General features: G+C 37.4%; 1 protein-coding gene and 1 long non-coding RNA gene across 2 annotated transcripts in view; both read left to right on the top strand.

Moving 5' to 3' along the window:
* TXLNB (taxilin beta) overlaps window positions 1–2,610 on the top strand; it is a 40,315-nt gene extending 37,705 nt beyond the window's left edge. The window contains exons 9-10 of the mRNA XM_063096778.1: window positions 191–286; window positions 1,524–2,610. Coding sequence (XP_062952848.1) covers window positions 191–286; window positions 1,524–2,315 — 888 coding nt within the window. The 3' untranslated portion in view covers window positions 2,316–2,610. The remainder of the gene's footprint in view (window positions 1–190; window positions 287–1,523) is intronic.
* Window positions 2,611–11,093: 8,483 nt separating this feature from the next.
* The window catches only part of LOC134378719 (uncharacterized), a 28,309-nt gene continuing 20,035 nt past the window's right edge, over window positions 11,094–19,367 (top strand). The window contains exon 1 of the long non-coding RNA XR_010023684.1: window positions 11,094–11,170. This is a non-coding gene — a long non-coding RNA (uncharacterized LOC134378719). The remainder of the gene's footprint in view (window positions 11,171–19,367) is intronic.

Here is a 19,367-nt window from a genome sequence, read left to right as displayed (position 1 = left end):
CTCACCATTGACCTAGATGGTGCAGAAATAAATCATGACCCTCCTGCAATCTTCATTCTTGACATTGAACATTTGTTTGCTTCCGCAGCTGGTAACAAAAGGACTTCCCTTGATATCACACAGGGACCTAATAGCTTCCTTGAAATATTAACTCTTCAGGATTAACACTAAAACACTCTAATTTCTGTAGACAACCAAGAAAATGAAGAAGCTGGAAAAGGACACAGCCATGTGGAAAGCCCGGTTTGAGAACTGTAACAAAGCTCTGTTGGACATGATCGAAGAGGTGAGGGAGTTTTTCCCTTAGCTTTTATCCCCTGTGTCTAGTCAAAATATTCATACTTAGAAAATATTTTATAACCTAATAATAGTACATATGATTATGTTTGAAAAAGAGCTGAGTTTGGGGGGAATGTGACATATTAAATTGTAAGAAACATAATAAGAGCAAAGGTCATTTAGAGTCAGGTCCAGGACTCATAAAGAGCTTTGTGACACCAACTCACGTGCTTATTTGTTGATTCAATAGCTGTCCCAAGAGCAGCACCAGCCTACTGGACTATGAATTCCTTAAAGGCAGAATGATGCCTTACTTTCTTTGAATTTCCCCCATGCCTAGTACATAACAGGTACAGAAAAATTAATTGATTCGAATATACTGGGAGAAGACATCAGCCCAAGCACTTAGGGTATGTGCTATTTTGCAGACAGATGGGGGGATACATTCTTTTAATTCCTCCAACGGGCATTAAATGTTGATATTATGTCAGGTTCTGAGTAGGTTTTGAGGCTCTAAAGGCAAAGATACATGGCCCCTGATCAGAGAGTCAGGGCTTACAGGTAGAGGTCTCTCTACAAATACAAGTGGTGAAAAAAAGGTCTTAAAAGTAAAGAGTAGCTCAAAGATAAGGGTGAAGGAGTGAGATGACGGGGAACATTATTATGCACAAACATACCTACATTCTAAACAAAAGAAGAAATGAACAGTTTGAGCAGCCAGCATCATGAATTAGTGTGTAGTAAGTACCTATGGTTATAATTACCGTTCTAACAATTCATCTCAAATTGCAACCAATTCCAAAGAGATATGCTTATTACTCATCAACATAAATCAAATGGTTGCTGGGATTAGCATACAGCAGTTTATCCATAGAATGGATAAGGCATGCTGAGGGCCAAGTTCCAGCCATCTGACTCGTTTTGCCCCAAGCTTTTGCTTCCACCTTCTAAGTCTTAGAAGCAGAAAATTCATCTACCTTAAGATTTGAGAGGCTTTGGACTAACGCAGAAGGAAGCCTTGCCATTTTTCTTTCCCTAAGAACAGGTGATGGTGATTTAAATTTTATGAAAAAAAAAAAAAGGGATGTCCCTTACCAAGTGGCTGTTCAGCCACCACTCTGTGGCCAGGCCCCAGAGCTGAGTAGACAAATTCCAAGACAAAAGGTCTTGCTTATCTCCAGAGAGCATCCTGGCAATTTTGCTGTTCATGTCATTTTATATGTGTATATGTTTTCAAATCACAGAAAGCACTGAGAGCAAAAGAATATGAGTGCTTCGTGTTGAAAATTGGGAGGCTAGAGAACCTCTGTCGTGCTTTACAAGAAGAAAGAAACGAACTCTACAAAAAAATCAGAGAAGCGAAAAAGCCGGAAAAGGATGACCCAAGTGAGCACACCTCGGATGAAGAGCCAGAGTCAAATGTCTGTATGGATAAAGAGATGGATGCAGAGGAGGTCAACAGTGTTCAAAACGCTGTGAAAAATCTGACCACAGCCTTCATGGTAATGCATCATCCAGAACCAACCCTCAACCAGTCCAAAGAAATCCGACCAGAAGTGGGCAGTTCTCATGGGAGCAGTGACTGCGCCCTCAAGGAGCCGGAGCAACCCCCTCTGATTCCTTCAGGGGATTCAGAGAGTCCTCTGCCTCCCCCAACTCCTCAGGCAGAGGCCAAAGGAGGCAATGATGCAGAACTGCCCTCCAAAGCCACTAATCCCCCTGCCGGGGGAGCAGAAGCCCAGGGTCTCCTCGCTGGAGCACACGCTGGTCAGCAGCCCCAGAAGCCAGAGGCAGAAGCTTCTGATCAGGCCCCACAGTCCTGGGCCGAGGCCTCCCTAGCGGGGATGGAGGCAAATGGCCCCGCTCCACCATCCCCAGCAAGTGAGCAAGTTCCAGTTAGGGTGCCTGGATGTGAGCCCAAGAGGCAGCCCCCACCAGCAGCAGCAGAGGAGCTGCCAACAGGGGCCGTAGCAGGGGCCTCAGCTGGGCCCCAGCAGCTCAAAGTGGCCAACACCAATCTGGAAGGAGTCGACTAAACCTCATCATGCCGTCCTGACTTTGCATCTTCCTCACAAGAGATTCTCTTCTGAAAGAGGCATTAAGGGCTAGGGATGTCAAACGGAAGAGAATTAGGATCAAGGCACATTCAGGCTTTGCTGTGTGTTCTCAATTTATAACTGATGTGAAGCTTTCTACTTAACCACTGGTTGATAGTATAATTTTCCCAAACGGCAACAAAACAGACCAGTAACAAATTTATATTACTTTTCCATTAAGATGGTACTTAATTCAGTTTCTTAATCAACAGTAAGATTTGGTGTTTTAAGACTTCCACCATGATATATGAATACTGAAATGTGATGTTCTGTTTATTTCCACATATAATTTAATAAGTTCCATAGTAATTAATGGATTCCGGATTCCCTTTAAACAGTACATATACATAATATATACATATGTGTATATATACATCTCTATAGGTGTGTGAATATATACGTGTCTGTATACGTATATGTGTGTATATACATATACATTATGTGTATATTATGTATATATTTATACATATACATATGTATATATTTATACATGTACATTTGTATAAATGTATACATTACACATGCATTTTTTCACCCCTTTATTGGTTCTCTCTATGCAAAATATTTACATGCTAACCAAAAACTTCTCTCTTACTTGTACTTAGGACTACAGTAGGCTAATGCTCTATGAATCAGAAGCAGGTTCAGAACACAAATATTTAGGCCATAATTATGTTGGGCAAAAATAAGTAACCCAGTGGTAGATCAATAAATTCAACCAATTGATCACATGACAGAATAGCAGTTGGGTTAGACTGCAAATCTGTGCAGAGAGTATGGACACTAAGATGGCCACAGGAGGCCCTAAACAGAAAAGGGAAACAATTGCAGTTGTAGACAGCTCACCTCTTCTAGCTGCTTCTCTCACAGTCCTCAGCCCATTGCCTTGCAGCCCCCTCACGTGGTGAGGCAGCCCACTCCTGGCTGCCTGCAAAGGGATGAAAGTGAGAAATGGTCTAGGGATTGAGGGGTTGAGGGACATCAGACTGAGAAGAGGCTATGCCTCGGTCCCCTGTCTCATGTGCTACTGATGTCTCAAGACAGAATATTCACCTCCTGCTGTCACTGATCCAGTCTATATTCTCAGAGCATCTGCTCCTTCTTCCAAACTCCTTCCTTTGCAGCTGGAAATTATACCCAGCCATTTTCTCAATTAATGCTAAATAATACTATTATTATTCCAAAACAGAAATCCACACAGGGTCTCAATATGAGTAATGAGGCTTATAAACCAACACATTTTTTGCTTTGGGAATTTCTCTACAGGCCAGAAGTACAAAGCAAAGAACAAATGAGTCCCTACTTGAAATGATTTGAAAAATAGGTGAAGATTCAGGAAAAGGCAAAAGCTACAAACACCTGGGATTGTCTACATGAGTATTATACTATCATTGCTTGACAAAAACCTCCAGTAATACTAACAGTGTAAATTACTCTCCCTAGGGTAAAGAAGACTGCAACAACACAATAGCAAGGAAGAGAGGGAAGGCGGAGAATGAAAGAGAAGGAAGCGGGGAAAAGAAAGGAAAGAAAAAATGTCTAACCCAACCCCACAAAAAACATTGAACTCAAGTAGAAAAATGGTAAAAGCCATATTCTCTACTTCTCATCCTTCATTCTTCAATGTTGCCTGTGGCTGTTTGCCAAGGCACACAAAGCGCTTATAGGCAGCAACCATATGCTTCAGGAATTGTAAACTGCATACAAATTGTTTGAAGTAGACAGTGAGGGTAATAACAAAAATGCTAGTCAAAGAAAAAAATCAGAGAAAAAAAATGTCACTATTTGAGAACCGTGTCTTTTTAACGGCTTAAAATATTATAGCCATAGGATATCCAGCCAAATTCAACATTACTGAAAGTCTTAGTGATTTAAACAATCATTTAATTCAGAGCCAAACGTTCACCATATCAGTCTAGGAGAGTCTCCTTTCCCACTATTCACACAGGCTGAACTTCCAAGAATGGAGGAAGATTAGATAATCATAGTAAAATATCAGTCTGAATGTTTAACAAGAGAAATGGGCAGGAGATGAGCCAAAATCCAGTAAATCCAATATTCTAACACCCAAAGTTCACTATTTTCATCCAAAAGGCTGTCATAGCAACACATTACTCACTATCTTGTATATCTTGGTCAGAGTTTCAGAAATAATAACTTGCCTGAAATTTGTAAAGTTTAATATAGGTTTTGGGAGAATTATTTTAATATTGAAAGAATGTTTGATTATAGTCCTTTGTGTTAGAATTTGGCCTTTCTAATTACAACAATAACTCATAAGACTTGAAAGCAAAAGCAATTTCTGTTCTTTACCACGCTTATATAACTCCTTTTAGAGATGCCAAGTCTACTTTCTAGAAATGCTAGAGTCATTAGGGTTTTCTAAATTAAATAACTATGATTTATATATCTATTAAAAAGGCACTTCTCTTCCCAAATTCTCTACTAGTGGTTTTATCTCTTTTTGTTGTTGTTGTTACTTCTATATTTCAACAATACCGAACAAAAATTATGGTTTTATTCTATTGTTGATTGAATTTCTGGCCTCTGAGTAGAATGCACATAGAATCAACACTTTGAAAATATCAGGGTGCGTGTGTGTTTTGAGAGAGAGGGAGAGAGAAAGAGGGGAGAGAGAAAATAACAATGAGGCTACAGTCAAAAGCCACCAAGGCCTACAAGAGGCAAGAGCTAGAAACAATGCCCGGAATTAATGAGAGAACAAAACCCAGACTCCTCTGCCTGGCCATCCAGCTGCTGGCGAATAATTCTCACATGGCCAGTATATTTCTCTTGAGGACCAGTCTCCCATGAGAGCATGTTTCCACAGCTTTCTCTGCCATGAGAGCATGTTTCCACAGCTTTCTCTGCCATGAATCTTCTCAGAAATACTCTGAGGAATAAGGGGGAGCATGCAGAAGGAAGGAGCTCTTTTTACCTCTCTCCAGTTCTTCTGATTGGTCCAAGAGTTTCTGCTAACAAGACTGGAAGAGGCCCAGTTCTGCTTTTTGATTATTCTCTTTTCTCAGTCCACATTGATCTGGGAGAGGCTTCTCAAACATGGCATTTCCTAGTGTGCTTTGAGGGGAGGATTGCTTAGCTAACATGGGAAAAATAGGTTAAACCCTGCCCTTAAGGCTATTTTTACTCCTTTTTGCCTGGTATGGATACACATGTTTTAAATAGCCCACCCCTTTTTTTTGAGATTATAAATAATATTTGTTCATTGCAAAACCAAGACTAATTTTCAATAAGACTAACAAGGAACAGAAGGGAGAGATTGTTTCAGGAAAATTTCCTCAGCCTTTTTTTCTCTAACCAGTAGTTAAATCCAGTATTTAGGAAAAATAAAATAACTTAAAAATGTAAAGAATTTGCTAAAGAAAGTTATAAAATAAAAATGATGATTCTGGCCTCTAAAGTCTGTTCCCATCACAAATAGGCAAGGATGGCAAGTAGTATGTAAGGGATAAATTTTCACAAGATTTAAATAATTTTCATTTCTGCACTTTAGAACCTCAAAATTAAAGTTATCATTAGATCACCCATGAGGGCAGTCCATTAGAACAGAAGTTTTCATGCGACAGTAATGAAGATTTTCTTGACTCTATTGAGTTGTATCCTCAGTACCTGAAGTTAAGTCTCTTTGGTGGTACATATGCATCTCCTGATAGAAGTTCTACAAATGCTAGTTGCTGTTATATGTACATATGAATGCACACACATACACACATGCACATAAATACACATGTATAAAATTGGACCTAGGTTTAATTCTATTTCTGTAAGTGAGTCTTTACACTAGTATTTTCAAAGGATACTTAGCATTATCTTTCCTGACAAGGATAAACTGTAAAAACAAAATGGTTTCCCATGTGAATAATGATAGTTAATAGAGACATTTAACTAGCAAAATAGAACTAGAAATTCATTAATTAGTGGCACAAAATTTATTCTCAGAAGCTGTTTCACTTTACCAAGTGATAACAAAAGGAATAAATCACTTCAATAGCACATCAAGCTTGGCTAAATCCAAGTGCAAGTCCTTCTTTTTGCTGGAATTTAGAGCTCAAGATTTCTACTAATGCCAACATCTATCCCACTTTAACTTTGAAGTTTTTGATTACCTTATGTCATACCTAAAACTTACCTACGTGTAAAACTTATTACTTCAGAAATGACAGCCAGTCTATGACATTTTATGACAAATAACACAGAAAACACCATAAAAGCCAAGTAAGAAGATATTATGTTAAGAGAGGGAAAGGAAGAGGGGAAAAAAAGACTTTCAATTTGATGGCTATTATATAAAAGGAATAACTAAAAGGTAAAGCCTTAAGATTATTAAGAAAAATGAAAGGAAGAGGCACATTAATTGGCGGACTCTTTTGAGAAAGCAGAATGGCAATAAAAGGAGGCTGGCCCGTGGCTCACTCGGTAGTGTGGTGCTGATAACACCAAGGCCACGGGTTCGGATCCTATATAGGGATGGCCGGTTTGCTCACTGGCTGAGTGTGGTGCTGACAGAATGGCAATAAAGAGCGAGATCCATAATGACATTAATAAACTTTAACACAATAACTCCAACCTGGGTAATTTTTACAAATATGTTTTGGTATTGCTGCTTCATTGTCTTTTTTCTTGTCTGCCTTTCTTTAAAAAAAATAAATGCATTATTTTCTGTATAAAAATAATAAAATTACATTATAAAACATTTAGGAAATAGAGGAGAGAAAACTACCCATAATTTCATCACTCTCATTTAAGCAGTCAGCATTCATTATATCATAGTTTATTTTAAATGCTCTAAATGTCTTTTTCAATTTGTCGTGTTAGTTTGCCTTTCAGGGAGGGCACGGTAGTTCAAATGAGAGTAATAGCTATTAATAGCTACCAGATTTGAGTGTTTACACTGCGTATTCAAATTTCATACACTTTGCCATATAAACATGGGAGCACATTACATTATTTATAGAATAAACATGATTATGTAAATACAAATACACAGTACACATATACCTTATCTGAGAAGATTATGCTCTGCATTGCAGTTAAACATTCCACTACACATATGCAGGTTTCCACATAAGCCTACTGGATATGGGCTAGCGTGAGACATTTAAACTGAACACAACTCAAAAAAATGTAAAAACCAACTCTAGAGAAACACAAATGCAGTGAATAACAAAACAAGAGAAAAAACAAACTCCTGTTTATGAACTTACAAGAAAGTTATGGTAACACAAAAATCACAGCATTGGCTAAATAAAGATCAATGTTCTAAACCAAATCTAAACTCTTTTAAACTTGATGAGACAGTTGTCGGTTTTGTTGCTCGGCTGAGGTGATGGTCAACAACATTAACTATAATGTATCTGTTAAGTCAGTAGAGGCTAAAAACCATTGTGAACCTGAGATTGCACTAATATATCTACCATGCAGATGTAACAAGTCATAGAGTATTCAGAGATCCCATACACCAAAAAACTTGCAAGTCAGAGTTCAAATTTATAGAAATAGTACAACAGGGATACTTTTCATCATACCTAAAGTCATTGGGTTAAATATGTATTAGATGGGAGTACTACCAGTGTGATATTACGGGCCAGATTTATTAGAATGTAGTAAATGGTCTACCCAAACCACTATAACTCCTCACAGTCAGACTATTGTAATAGTCTTGGAAAAGAAATCCATGTTCAAGTCACTTATTTTCTTAACATTCTTATTAAGGAGTTATTCCTGGAATAAAATTACCCAAGTCAAATCAAGGATTGCACTAGTCCAGGAATCAGACTATTGAATCCCTTGTCCCTGTTTTGCTGTCAACTAGCTGGGTGACTTTGGAGAAATTAATGAATATCTCTGGGTCTCAGTTAACTCATCTATAAAACGAAAACCATGGACTAGATAATATCTGAGGATTTTGGTGACTCTGATTAAATCCTCAAGAGATTATGAAGTTATACTGGGTTTTCTGCCATCCTGGAAGGAATGATTTTATTCCAAGACCTGCACATCACCTTGGTCACTTATTAAAAATTAGGCAAGGGAAAGAAGACAGAAATTACTCAAATTTTTTTTAGTTTCAAAAATGAGACAAAGTAAGGATTAAAGATTCTATGCGAAATACATAGAGGGCCTTCTATGTGTGAGGTTCTGTGCTAGCCCCTGGGATGATACTGGTTACAAGGCTAAATGAAGGTTTTTAGGACCACCCAATCCCATGACTGCTCACGGTCAGAGCTCGTTGTCATCTGACTCAGGCCAGGCGATTCTTTCCACTACCTGCACCAGGGGCTTAATACAAAGGGAAGGGGTTGGAAGAGATTCTGAGCTGTCCCTTTCACTTTACAATGTTAGCTAAAACTCAACTAAACTAAAAAACAGGAAGGAGACCTCTAGGAGCATTTTTGTTACAAACAATTACCCAGATGTCCAAGTGGTAAATTTTGGATTTCTGGTTGAAAATGAGGGTTCTATGAAAAGCATGTGTGGTTATTTGTGTGCGAACATATATATGTGTGAGTGTGTACTTCCGTGTGAGGGCATGTAAGAGTATTTGTGTGTACTGTGTGCCAGTATATGCATGTAGTTTTGTGTGTTGTATGTATGTAGTTCCATGTACATGTTTATAATTGTATGTGACTGTATATTTATGCGTAATATATTGATGTGAGCCTATGTAAGTGTGTATGGTTGTGTACAAGTTTACAGCGGGTGTGTGTTGGGGCTGGGAATTGAAAAGCTGAAATGCTGCAGGTGTGATTTTAGTCATGTGACTAGCTGATTATTCATAGGATTACATTTTGTTGCAGACTTTTGTTGAGACTTTTGAGGATTCTCTTTTGCTTACAGTGTCACAGGGCTCATTTTTATTTTTTTGTTTTTTGTTTTTTGTTTTTTGGTTTTTTTGGCTGACAATCTGCCTTCTGAACAAACAGGCAGGTGAGTGGGGCTGCAAATGTAGTGGCAGCTATTCGTGAAATATTTGTATCTACCACCAGCCCAAGGTGATGGCCACCACTGACTCACAACTCCCACGCCCAGGCTAGACGATGAGAAAGTCTTGAGAAACTCTCCATGGCATTCCTCACAGAGGTCAGCCACAGCTGGAGCAGGAAACAGGAAGTGGTGGCAGACAGGCTAAGTGGATTTTGGTCTTCGTAAGTGAGAGAGGAGCTCTTCACACCACCACTATCTCTAAACAGGGTGGCATCCTCAGAAGCAGAGTTACAGTCCCCTTTATCTCTGCTACGCTATTATCCAGCTGAAACCAAGCCCCTGAACATTAAGAATGTTCCCCTGAACTAAAAGCCAAAGAGAAATAGTGTCCAATCCATTTATGCTTTAATCAGTGAATCAGAGATAGCAAACCAGAGTTGATTGCAGATCCTACCAGCCAATCAGTCATGCCTGTGACTCATTCCCTGAGCCAAGAGATTATTTGCTATAATACAATTCATCTCCCAAAAATATCTTGTATCGACTAGCTGTGCTGTGATAGCTGGACCATCTGGCTGCTCCCTTGCCCATTAATAGAAAACTGATCCAGAATTCTTCCAATTCAGTCCGGGAGTAATTTAAAGCAATACCCAAAGGAAAGAGAGCAAGAGCTTTTTATAACAAATTAATTGCCTGCCACACAACTTAACTAATGCTCTTCAAAAGTTAAAGGGAGAAAAACAAGTAAATACAAATAAAATTAACAGGCAAGAACAGAATGGGAGAAGACAGTCACAATAAATACAACAAAGCAGTAATGTCCAGAATACAAACAGATACAGTACAACACAATACAAAAAGACAAACAACTCAGAAGAAAGTGGGCAGAGGCAGTGGGAGCTGCGCACCCAGGTGCAGGTAATGGGGTGGCAGGTGCATTTTCCATAGAGAATTTTTAAATAGTAATAAAACCTACCACCAGTCAGTCTGCTTTTTATTATCATCATGCACAGCAATCCTAAATAACGTCAGTGGTAAAGTTGTCCTCCCTGCCAGAAATGATCACTTTCACTGTGTGCCTCTACCCCCATTTGTAAGCCCCTGGCACAGGATATGAATGGACAGTACATAGAAGAAGAAATGCAAATGACTAAAACACATCAGGCAAGTAAAACAATGAGACACTATCGCTTTTGCTCATTAGACTGACAAAACTTTAAATATTGATAATATCCAATATTAGCAAGGATGACGGCAAATGGGTACACTCATAAACTGTTGGTACAGTACTGAGTCATCTCTCAATTTTTGTTCATTTGTAGGAGTTCTTTTGAAGGGCAGTTTGTCAATATTTATTATATTTTTTCTAAAGTGCCAAAAATAAAAATTATTTAGCAAAGAGTAGACACATGGCTTTCACCTGCTCACATCCCTTCCTTGGCAGAAGTGCTTTGCTCAGAACACGTGTCTGAGTGGGGCCATCAATCACGGAGCACTAGCCCTCTCACCCAGTGCTGGCCTAAAACAGCATAATACTCCATACAACATTAAGTTCAGAGACAGCAGCAGCTCCAGAACTTCCATACAAGAGGAGCTAACAGACTGCAATCTGGCTGCAAGAGGGGCAGGAGGCTATTTGACTTGTCATGAAGTTGCATTTGCTTCACAGCAACCACACTGTTTCTATTCATAGGTTGTCTGGGGGGGGGGGGTTGGGCATTGAAGCTCCTCCAATCCACTGTGCCCATATTTACCAAGAAGAGCCCAGTCTGATCTCTAGCTATTGGTTCTTTCTGCTGGAATTCTGCTTACCATGAGGGAACCTGCATGCACAATAAAGTCAAGAGGAGGTGAGTGGAGTTGCAAGATGAGAGGAGAAACATAATACTGACAATATTTGAGCCCCTGGATCTAGCTGGTCTTTTCAAATCAGATAGTTTCCCTTTTTAAGAGAGTGAGTTGGGTTGCTGTCATCTGCATGCAAAGAGCTGCAAGTAACAGAGATGAGAAGTCCCAATGGCTAAAGTGTGGTGGTGCACTGAAAAGAAAGAGTTCAAAATTATAATAATTGACGTATAAAAATAATTTAAAAATCTCATTTTTCACTTTAATTTTTCAACATATCTTTAAAAACTTTTTCTTGCTAAAAAATGAATTATTACAAAGCGAATTCTTCCATGTAACCCACCACCTAAACATAGCCAAGCATCCTAAAAGCTCCCCACTTCCACCTCTCCAAAGGGAACCACTTTCCTGAACGTGGATTTGTTTTGCCAGTGTGTGTACATGTGCATGCATGTGTGTGGGGGCTGGGGGGTAGGTATTTCATTTTTATACTTTAAAAAAGTATTCTTTTGTGTCTACCTTCTTAATACTGTATATGTGAGATTCATCCATGCTGTGGCTTGCAGAAGTAGTTCATCCATTTTCATTGTCATATAGTAATCTATAGTATGAATATACCCCAATTTATTTATCCATTCCAATGTTGATTGATATTGAAACTGTTTCCAGTTATTGGCTACTACATTTAATGTTGCTGTGACATTTCCTAAGCAAAAACTTAGGAGAGGAATTAATTTGTTACATGGCATGTGTCTATTCAGCTATAGGAAATACTACCAAACAGTTCTCCAAAAAGACCATACCAATTATTTCAACTACCAGTATGAGAGTTCTGGTTGCTCCACGTCCTCCACAGCACATAGTGTCATCAGTCATTTTCATTCTGGCCATTTGGAGGTGTGTAGTAATATCTCACTGTAGTTTTAACTTTCCTTTTGTTGATGACTACAATGAGGTTGAGCACCTTTTTGCATAGTTATTGGCCTAGTGGATAACCTCTTGTGACATGCACATTCATGATTTTTCCCCTTCTTTTCCTATTGGGTCATCTGTCTTTTTCTTGTTATTTTGTAGTAGTACTTTATATTTCCGGAACTACTACTTTATCAATTAATATAATTATAAGCCTACTCTGTGACTTGACTTTTTATTCTGTTGTTGATATATTTAGATAAACAGGACTTATTAATTTTAATAATGTCCAATTTATCAATCTTTTACCTATTTTTGACAAATACATGTGTCCTGTTTAAAAAATCTTTGTCAACCCCCAAATTATGAAAATATTCTCCCATGTTATCTTCCAGAAGCTCTACTGTTTTACCTTTTACATTTAGATCTATAACCTACCCAGAATTGATTTTTGAGGGTAATGTGACATAGGGGATGATGGAGTTTGGATGTATTGTCCTCCCAGAACTCATGTGGAAATCTGATCCCCAACGTGGCTGTATTGGATGCTGTTTGAATTACAGGGTGGATCCCTCATGAATGGATTAACACTCTCCCTGGGTGGTGGGGGTAGTGAGTTCTTGCTGTATTAGTTCCTGTGAGAGCTGGTTGTTTAACAGACCCTGGCACCTCCTCTCTCTTGCTCTCTCTCTTGCTTCTCGCCATGTGATCTGCTTGTACCTACCGCTGCCTGCCGCTTTCCGCCATGAGTAGAAGCAGCCTGAGGCTGGCGCCAGATGCAGCTGTCCCAGATTTGTAAGCCAAATAAACCTCTGTTCTTTATAAATTACCCAGTCTCAGGTATTCTGTTATAGCAACACAAAAATGGACTAATACAGAGGATCACATTTAATTTATTTAATTTTTTTCCATATGGATAGGCAATTGAGCAAGCACTATTTAATTAAAATATTTTCCTCTGTTGCTTTTTAGTACTATTTCAGTCATAAATTGAAAGTCTGTATGTGGTGGGTCTTTTTCTAGACACTCTATTCTGTTCAATTGATTTATCTGTTTATCCTTGCACCAATACCACATTGTTTTAATCACTATTTTATAACAGTCTTTACAGCTGATAATATAAGTCTTCCTGCTTTGTTGTTCTTTGAGATAGTATTACTATTCTTAGCCCTTTTATTTCTATACATAATTTAGAATCAGCTTGTCGATTTACACACACACACACACACACACACACACTAGGATTTTCATGGAGATTGGACTTAAACGCTAAATCAGTTTGGGGAGAATTAATATTTTACAATACTGAGTTTTTCAATACATGAATGTGGTAAATATATCCATTTATATAGGTCTTCTCTATTTTTCAATAACATTTTATAGTTTTCTGGGTGTCTTTGTTCATTTTTCATCAGGTTTAATTCTAGGTGTTTTGTGTTTCATGATGCTATTGAAAATATAACATAGTTATTAAAATTTTTCTTCCTAGTTGTTTGTTGCTGGTATATAAATATATAGATATATAATTTTTTATATATCAGCCTTGTAGCTAGCAACCTTATCAAACTCACCGGTTAACTCTAATATAGGCTATGTGTAGATGCTTTTGGATTTTCTAAGCACATGTCTTCTACAAATAATGGCATTTCCACTCATTATCTCTTTTACTAATTTTTCTTGCATTATTGTACTTGTAAGGACCTCTGGCAAAATTTGATTATATACAGTGATGTGGCTTCTTTGCTTATTCCTGATCTCAGCACAAAGCTTACAATATTTCACAATTAAATAGGATGTTTGCTGTATGACTTTTGTAGACATCTTCTATCAAATTAAAGACATTTTCTTGTATTCCTAATTTGCTACAAGTGTTTATCAAAATAAGCAAGAATTTTTTTTTAAGGGGACTGGCCATACAAGATCCAAACCCTTGACCTTGGTGGTACAAGGCTGTGTTCTAACCAACTGAGCTAACCAGACAGCCATACGTGTGAATTTTATCAAATGCTTTTTGTGCATCTATTCAGACAATCACGATTTTTCTCTTTTTCTTCTGTTAATGTGGTGAATTACAGTGATTGATTTTCAAATGTTAAGCTAACTAAATATTTGGAATAAGTTCAACTTGGTCATAAAGCAAAATTCTTTTTATATTACTAGTTTGGTTTGTTAATATTTTGTTTAAGATTCTTGCATCTATGTTTCTGAGATGTCCTTGTTATAAGTTAAGAAGTATGCTTTATTTTTCTATTTTGGGGAGAGAGTTTGTGTATGCTATTGTGTATGTGGTTTTTTGTTTGTTTTATTTTGTTTTGCTTTGTCTTTTCTTAAATGTTTGGAAGAATTCTTTAGTTAAACTATCTGGGTCTGTAATTTTTGTGGAAAATATTTAAATTATGGATTTAATTCTCTTTAATAAATTTTTCAATTTGGGGGTCAGTTGTATGCTATATTTTTTAAGAAATTAATCCATTGCATCTAAATTTTCATACTTATTGGCAACAATTGTTCATTATAGCTTCTTAATGTTCTTTTAATTCTGTAGTGTCTGTAGTATTTTCTACTATTTCACTTGTGACAGTGGTAATTTATGCCTTCACCCTATGTCTTTTATTAGTCTATCAGAGAGTTATCAACTATATTACATTGTTCACAAAAGCAACTAAAAGCTTTTGGTTTTCTCTATTTTATTTTATCTATTGTACATTTGTTTTCTGTTTCATTAATTTGCATTAATTTCTTTTTTTATTATACATACACGTGGCATACAATGTTGATTTTCAATAATTGTGTACAATGTGTGGTGGTTAGATCAGTATAGTTAACTTATTTATCTTTACAATATGCAATTACTCTTTGTGTCTGTTGACCAATTCCTCATTAGCCCCCCTCCCCTTTTCCACCCCTAGTTTTCAAAAAGTTCAGTGTATTACTGTGATTGTTGTTTCTTTCTTTCTTTCTCTCTGTCTCTCTGTCTCTCTTTGTTTTTCACTTGTTTATTCGTGGATTCAGCTCCTAATCATGAGCGAGGACATGCAGTATTTCTCTTTCTGCACCTGGGTTGTTTCACTTAGAATAAGTTTCTCCAGGCTCATCCACGTTGCTGCAAATGGTAGAATTTCATTACTTTTTATGGCTGAGTAGTGTTCCATTGTGCATATATATCACAATTTCCTTATCCATTCATTCATCGGTGGACATTTAGGTTGGTTACATCACCTAGCTATTGTAAATAGAGCTGCAATAAACATGGGAGTGCAGGTATCCCTTCAACCTGACGTTTTCCTATCCTCTGGATATATCCCCAGTAGTGGGGTAGCTGGATCATGTGGAAGTTCTATCTGTAGTTGTTTAAGGAACTCCATACTGTTCTCCATAATGGCTGTACTAATTTACAGTCCCTCCAACAGTGCAGGAGGTTTCCTCATGTATTAATTTCTTGATGTTTAATTTGCTGAGATTTTCTAACTTCTTGAGCTAGATTCTTATATCATTGATTTTCTTTCTTTCTTATTTCCTAATATATGTATTTAAGATTGCCTAAGAATGGCTTTAACTGCATCCCACAAGTTTTGATTGTTTATGTTTTTTATCATTTATTTGAAAATATTTTTTTAAAATTTTCACTCTGATTTTCTCTTTGACATGCTTAAAAGTACATTGACTAACTTCTTTTTTTTTTTTTTTTTTTTTTTTTAAAAGATGACCGGTAAGGGGATCTCAACCCTTGGCTTGGTGTTGTCAGCACCACGCTCAGCCAGTGAGCAAACCGGCCATCCCTATATAGGATCCGAACCCGTGGCCTTGGTGTTATCAGCACCGCACTCTACAGAGTGAGCCACGGGCTGGCCTACATTGACTAACTTCTAAACACTTGAAAATTTTCTATTTATCTTTCAGCTTTTAATTTAATTTAATTCTGCTATAGTCATAGACCATATTCTATATAATTTAAATCGTTTGAAATATGCTTAAACTTTCTATATAGCCCAGCGTAGGGTCAATTTCAGTAAATGTTCTATATGTAGTTGTTGTGTTTCATATATAGAGAGAGAGAAAAAGACATAGATATATCAGTTAGGTCAATTTTGTTAATCATGTTGTTCAAATCTTCTTTATCCCTAATGATTTTTTATTTATTTGGTTTTGGTCTCTGGTTCTATCAGTTAAAGCTCATACTATAATTGCAGATTTTTATATTCTCCATCTTGTTATATTGAGTATTGTCTCATATATTATCAGGTGTATACAAATTTATACCTGTGATATCTTTATACTGGAATGACCATTCTATTGTGAAATATTTCTTTCTACTTTTAGTAATGTTTGTTGCCCTAACATTTACTTCATCTGATATAAGTATAGGTATAGGAACTTTCTTGTAGTCGATATTTGCATTCTATATCTTTTTCCACCTTTTTACTTTCAATTTTCCTGAATTCATTCATAACATACACTTCTATACAAAATAGGGTTGAATTTTGTCTTTTTGTTTGTTTTGTTTTATCCAGTCTGACCATTTTTGTCTTCTAATTAGTTTTTAATTAATTTATGTATAATATTATAACTGGTATATATAAAATTAATTCCCCATGTTGTTGTTTGTTTTATATTTGCCCATCTGTTTTATGTTTCTTTTCTTTTTTTTTTTTTTCTTATCTTCTTTTGGAGTATCAATTTTTATTATTTTTATAATCTCATTTCCCTCTCTTTAGCTATTTTTAGTTTTACAATCTTTCATTATGCTTTTAGTGATTACCACAGAGATCACAACATTCATCTTTGACTTATTAAAGTCTAAAAAACAATACTACTTTTTCCACTTCCTGTCTATGGCAAGGCCTTAGAACATCCTAACTCTAACTCATCTCTCTACTGTCTTCTGATTCATCTTCCAGTTTATGATCCCTCTCTTCACCTGTATCTAAGCCATTGTTAAATCAATCCATTGAGTTCTTAATTTCAATTATCATATTTTCCAGTTTTAGATATTCCATTTGAATTTGTAGTTTCCAGTTTTCTTGTGCAATTCTCTATCTCATCATTTAATTTCTTGAATGTACTAATCACAGTTATTTTAAAGTCCATGCTTGATCATTTCAATATCTGGATCTTTTGAGGGTTTTTTTCTTTGGTTTTCAATAATCTTCCCTACAAGTATACATGATAATTTTTGTTTGAATGCAGGGAGTTTTCTGTAAAATAATTTTTGAGCTAATTTAAAGGTCTGGATAGTGTCATCTTCCTGAAAAGAGTATTTATTTTTGCTGTTGGCAGACAGCTGGGGTGGAGCAGATTACCTCACCCACTCATAAATTGAAGTGATTCAAAGTTGGGCTTGGGCCTTTTTAGAGTAGTCCATTTCCTATGGTGTAGTCATCTAAGTGTCCTAACTAAAAGCCTCGAGTGTTTGCCAGGGCCCTAACCCATTGGCTGTCTCTAAACTCCAATTTTTGTTCCTGATTTTCCATAAAACCGTAGGAAGCTTTGCTCAGCTTCTCAGCCTCTCATTCACAACTTGCATATTTGCAAGTGCCTTGAGGGGAAAACAAGTTTGAATATCATTTGATTTCTCTTTTCCTTTGCTTGGCCCTTCACAGTTTTGCTCTCTACGTAGCTCTCCAATGCTGGCAGATACTCTATGCATTTTATCAACCTTCCCTAGTTGTTCTTGGATGGAGGGTTGCCACCGCAACAACTGGTTCCACCCTTACATGGAGCAGAATTTCCACCAGCTTGTCTTTAGAGCATCAATTTTATCATCTTGAGATTCTGGAGATTCATCATATCCCCTTTGAGCTCTAAAATTAAATGATTCCCTATGACTTTGGCTGTTTCTTTAAAAAACCAACTATAGGGGATCTGTTTTGCTACTTTAACTATGAGTTTAACCTTTTTTATTATTATCTCATATAATGGAAATATTAAAGGTCAATTGTGGTTGAAACCAGGCAAATAAGTTTTACCCCATGTGCCAAAGAGTCTGAAGCCACAGCTGGCCCAGAAGAAAAGTGTGCCATGATATATTAATAATGCTTACCCTAGAAAGAGGGTGTGACAACATATCTGCCAGGCATTTGTCAGACACAGATGTGATGACCCACAGGTGGATCCTTCACTCTAAGGACTGCTTTGTATCCACTTAAAGAGACACATCTACCTCTCTCCTGCCTTTTTTTCAAAGGTGTACAAGGATTTGCTACTATGGCAGCTATTCACCTCCATAAACTAAAATACTAGCAAAAAGCAAATCCCAATTACTCATAGTTTCCCATTGCTTTCAATAAGAGTTTGATAAGTTTGAGTTAAATAGAAAAAGAGGGCATATTTCTGGTTGTCTTAGACTGTACAGGCTGCTATAACAAAAATATCAAAGACTGGATGGATTGTAATGAACTGAAATTTATTTCTCATGGTTCTGGAGGCTGAGAAGTCCAAGATATCAGGTTTCAGCAGATTCAGTGTCTAGTGAGGGCCTGCTTCCTCATAGGCAACCATCTTCTCACTGTAACCTCACATGGCAGAAGGGGTGAGGGATCTATTTGGAATGTCTTTTATAAGGACACTAATCCCACTTATGAGGCTCCACCCCCATGATCTAATCAACTTCTGAAGGCCCCACTTCCTAATTTCAATATATGAATAACATTCAGTCCATAACACTGGTTGAGACTCAGCTGTCAGGAAATGAAGGGTAATTATGGTCACCATAGTTTCTAAACCCCAAATGGAGGCACTGTCTTATGAGGCCTAATACTCTTATATCAGCAAGAAAGCAGAAAACTAGAAATCAAGCTGACCAGGAAAAACCAAGCACATAGGTATAACAAGTACAATTCAGTCACAGATTCAAGATATTCTAGATTTTTACTAACTTGGTTCCAAGATGGGGCTTTTAGAGAGCTGGCCATTTTGATGAGATTTTCCAGACCACAGGGAAGAGCCTGCATGCTGTCATAGCCCCCCAGCTGCTCCCAGACTCATCCACTGCAGGGAACCAGATAACTGATTCATAACCTGCTTATTTTAGACCCATGGCTTAGTTTCCTGCCACCTCCAGTCTCACAGTCAGATTCTAAAGGCCCTTACTCTGAAACTGTCTGCAAGCAGCGACAGACAGCAGCAGCTGCCACAGCACTGATAATGGGTTTGTGCTGCCGCTTGCCCAGAAAGCCTGCTTTGAATTGATGATCTGCATGCCTGCTGCCCAAACGGGGCATCCAAGCTGCCACCAGCTTCTGCACAGAGAGAACAACAGTGCCACCTACTGAACCGCAGGAGATGCAGCCA

Source organism: Cynocephalus volans, chromosome 5 (assembly GCF_027409185.1).
Source record: "Cynocephalus volans isolate mCynVol1 chromosome 5, mCynVol1.pri, whole genome shotgun sequence".
Taxonomy (NCBI): Eukaryota; Metazoa; Chordata; class Mammalia; order Dermoptera; family Cynocephalidae; genus Cynocephalus; species Cynocephalus volans.
Note: the sequence above shows the minus strand (reverse complement) of the source record. Positions and strands in the feature narration are given on the sequence as shown.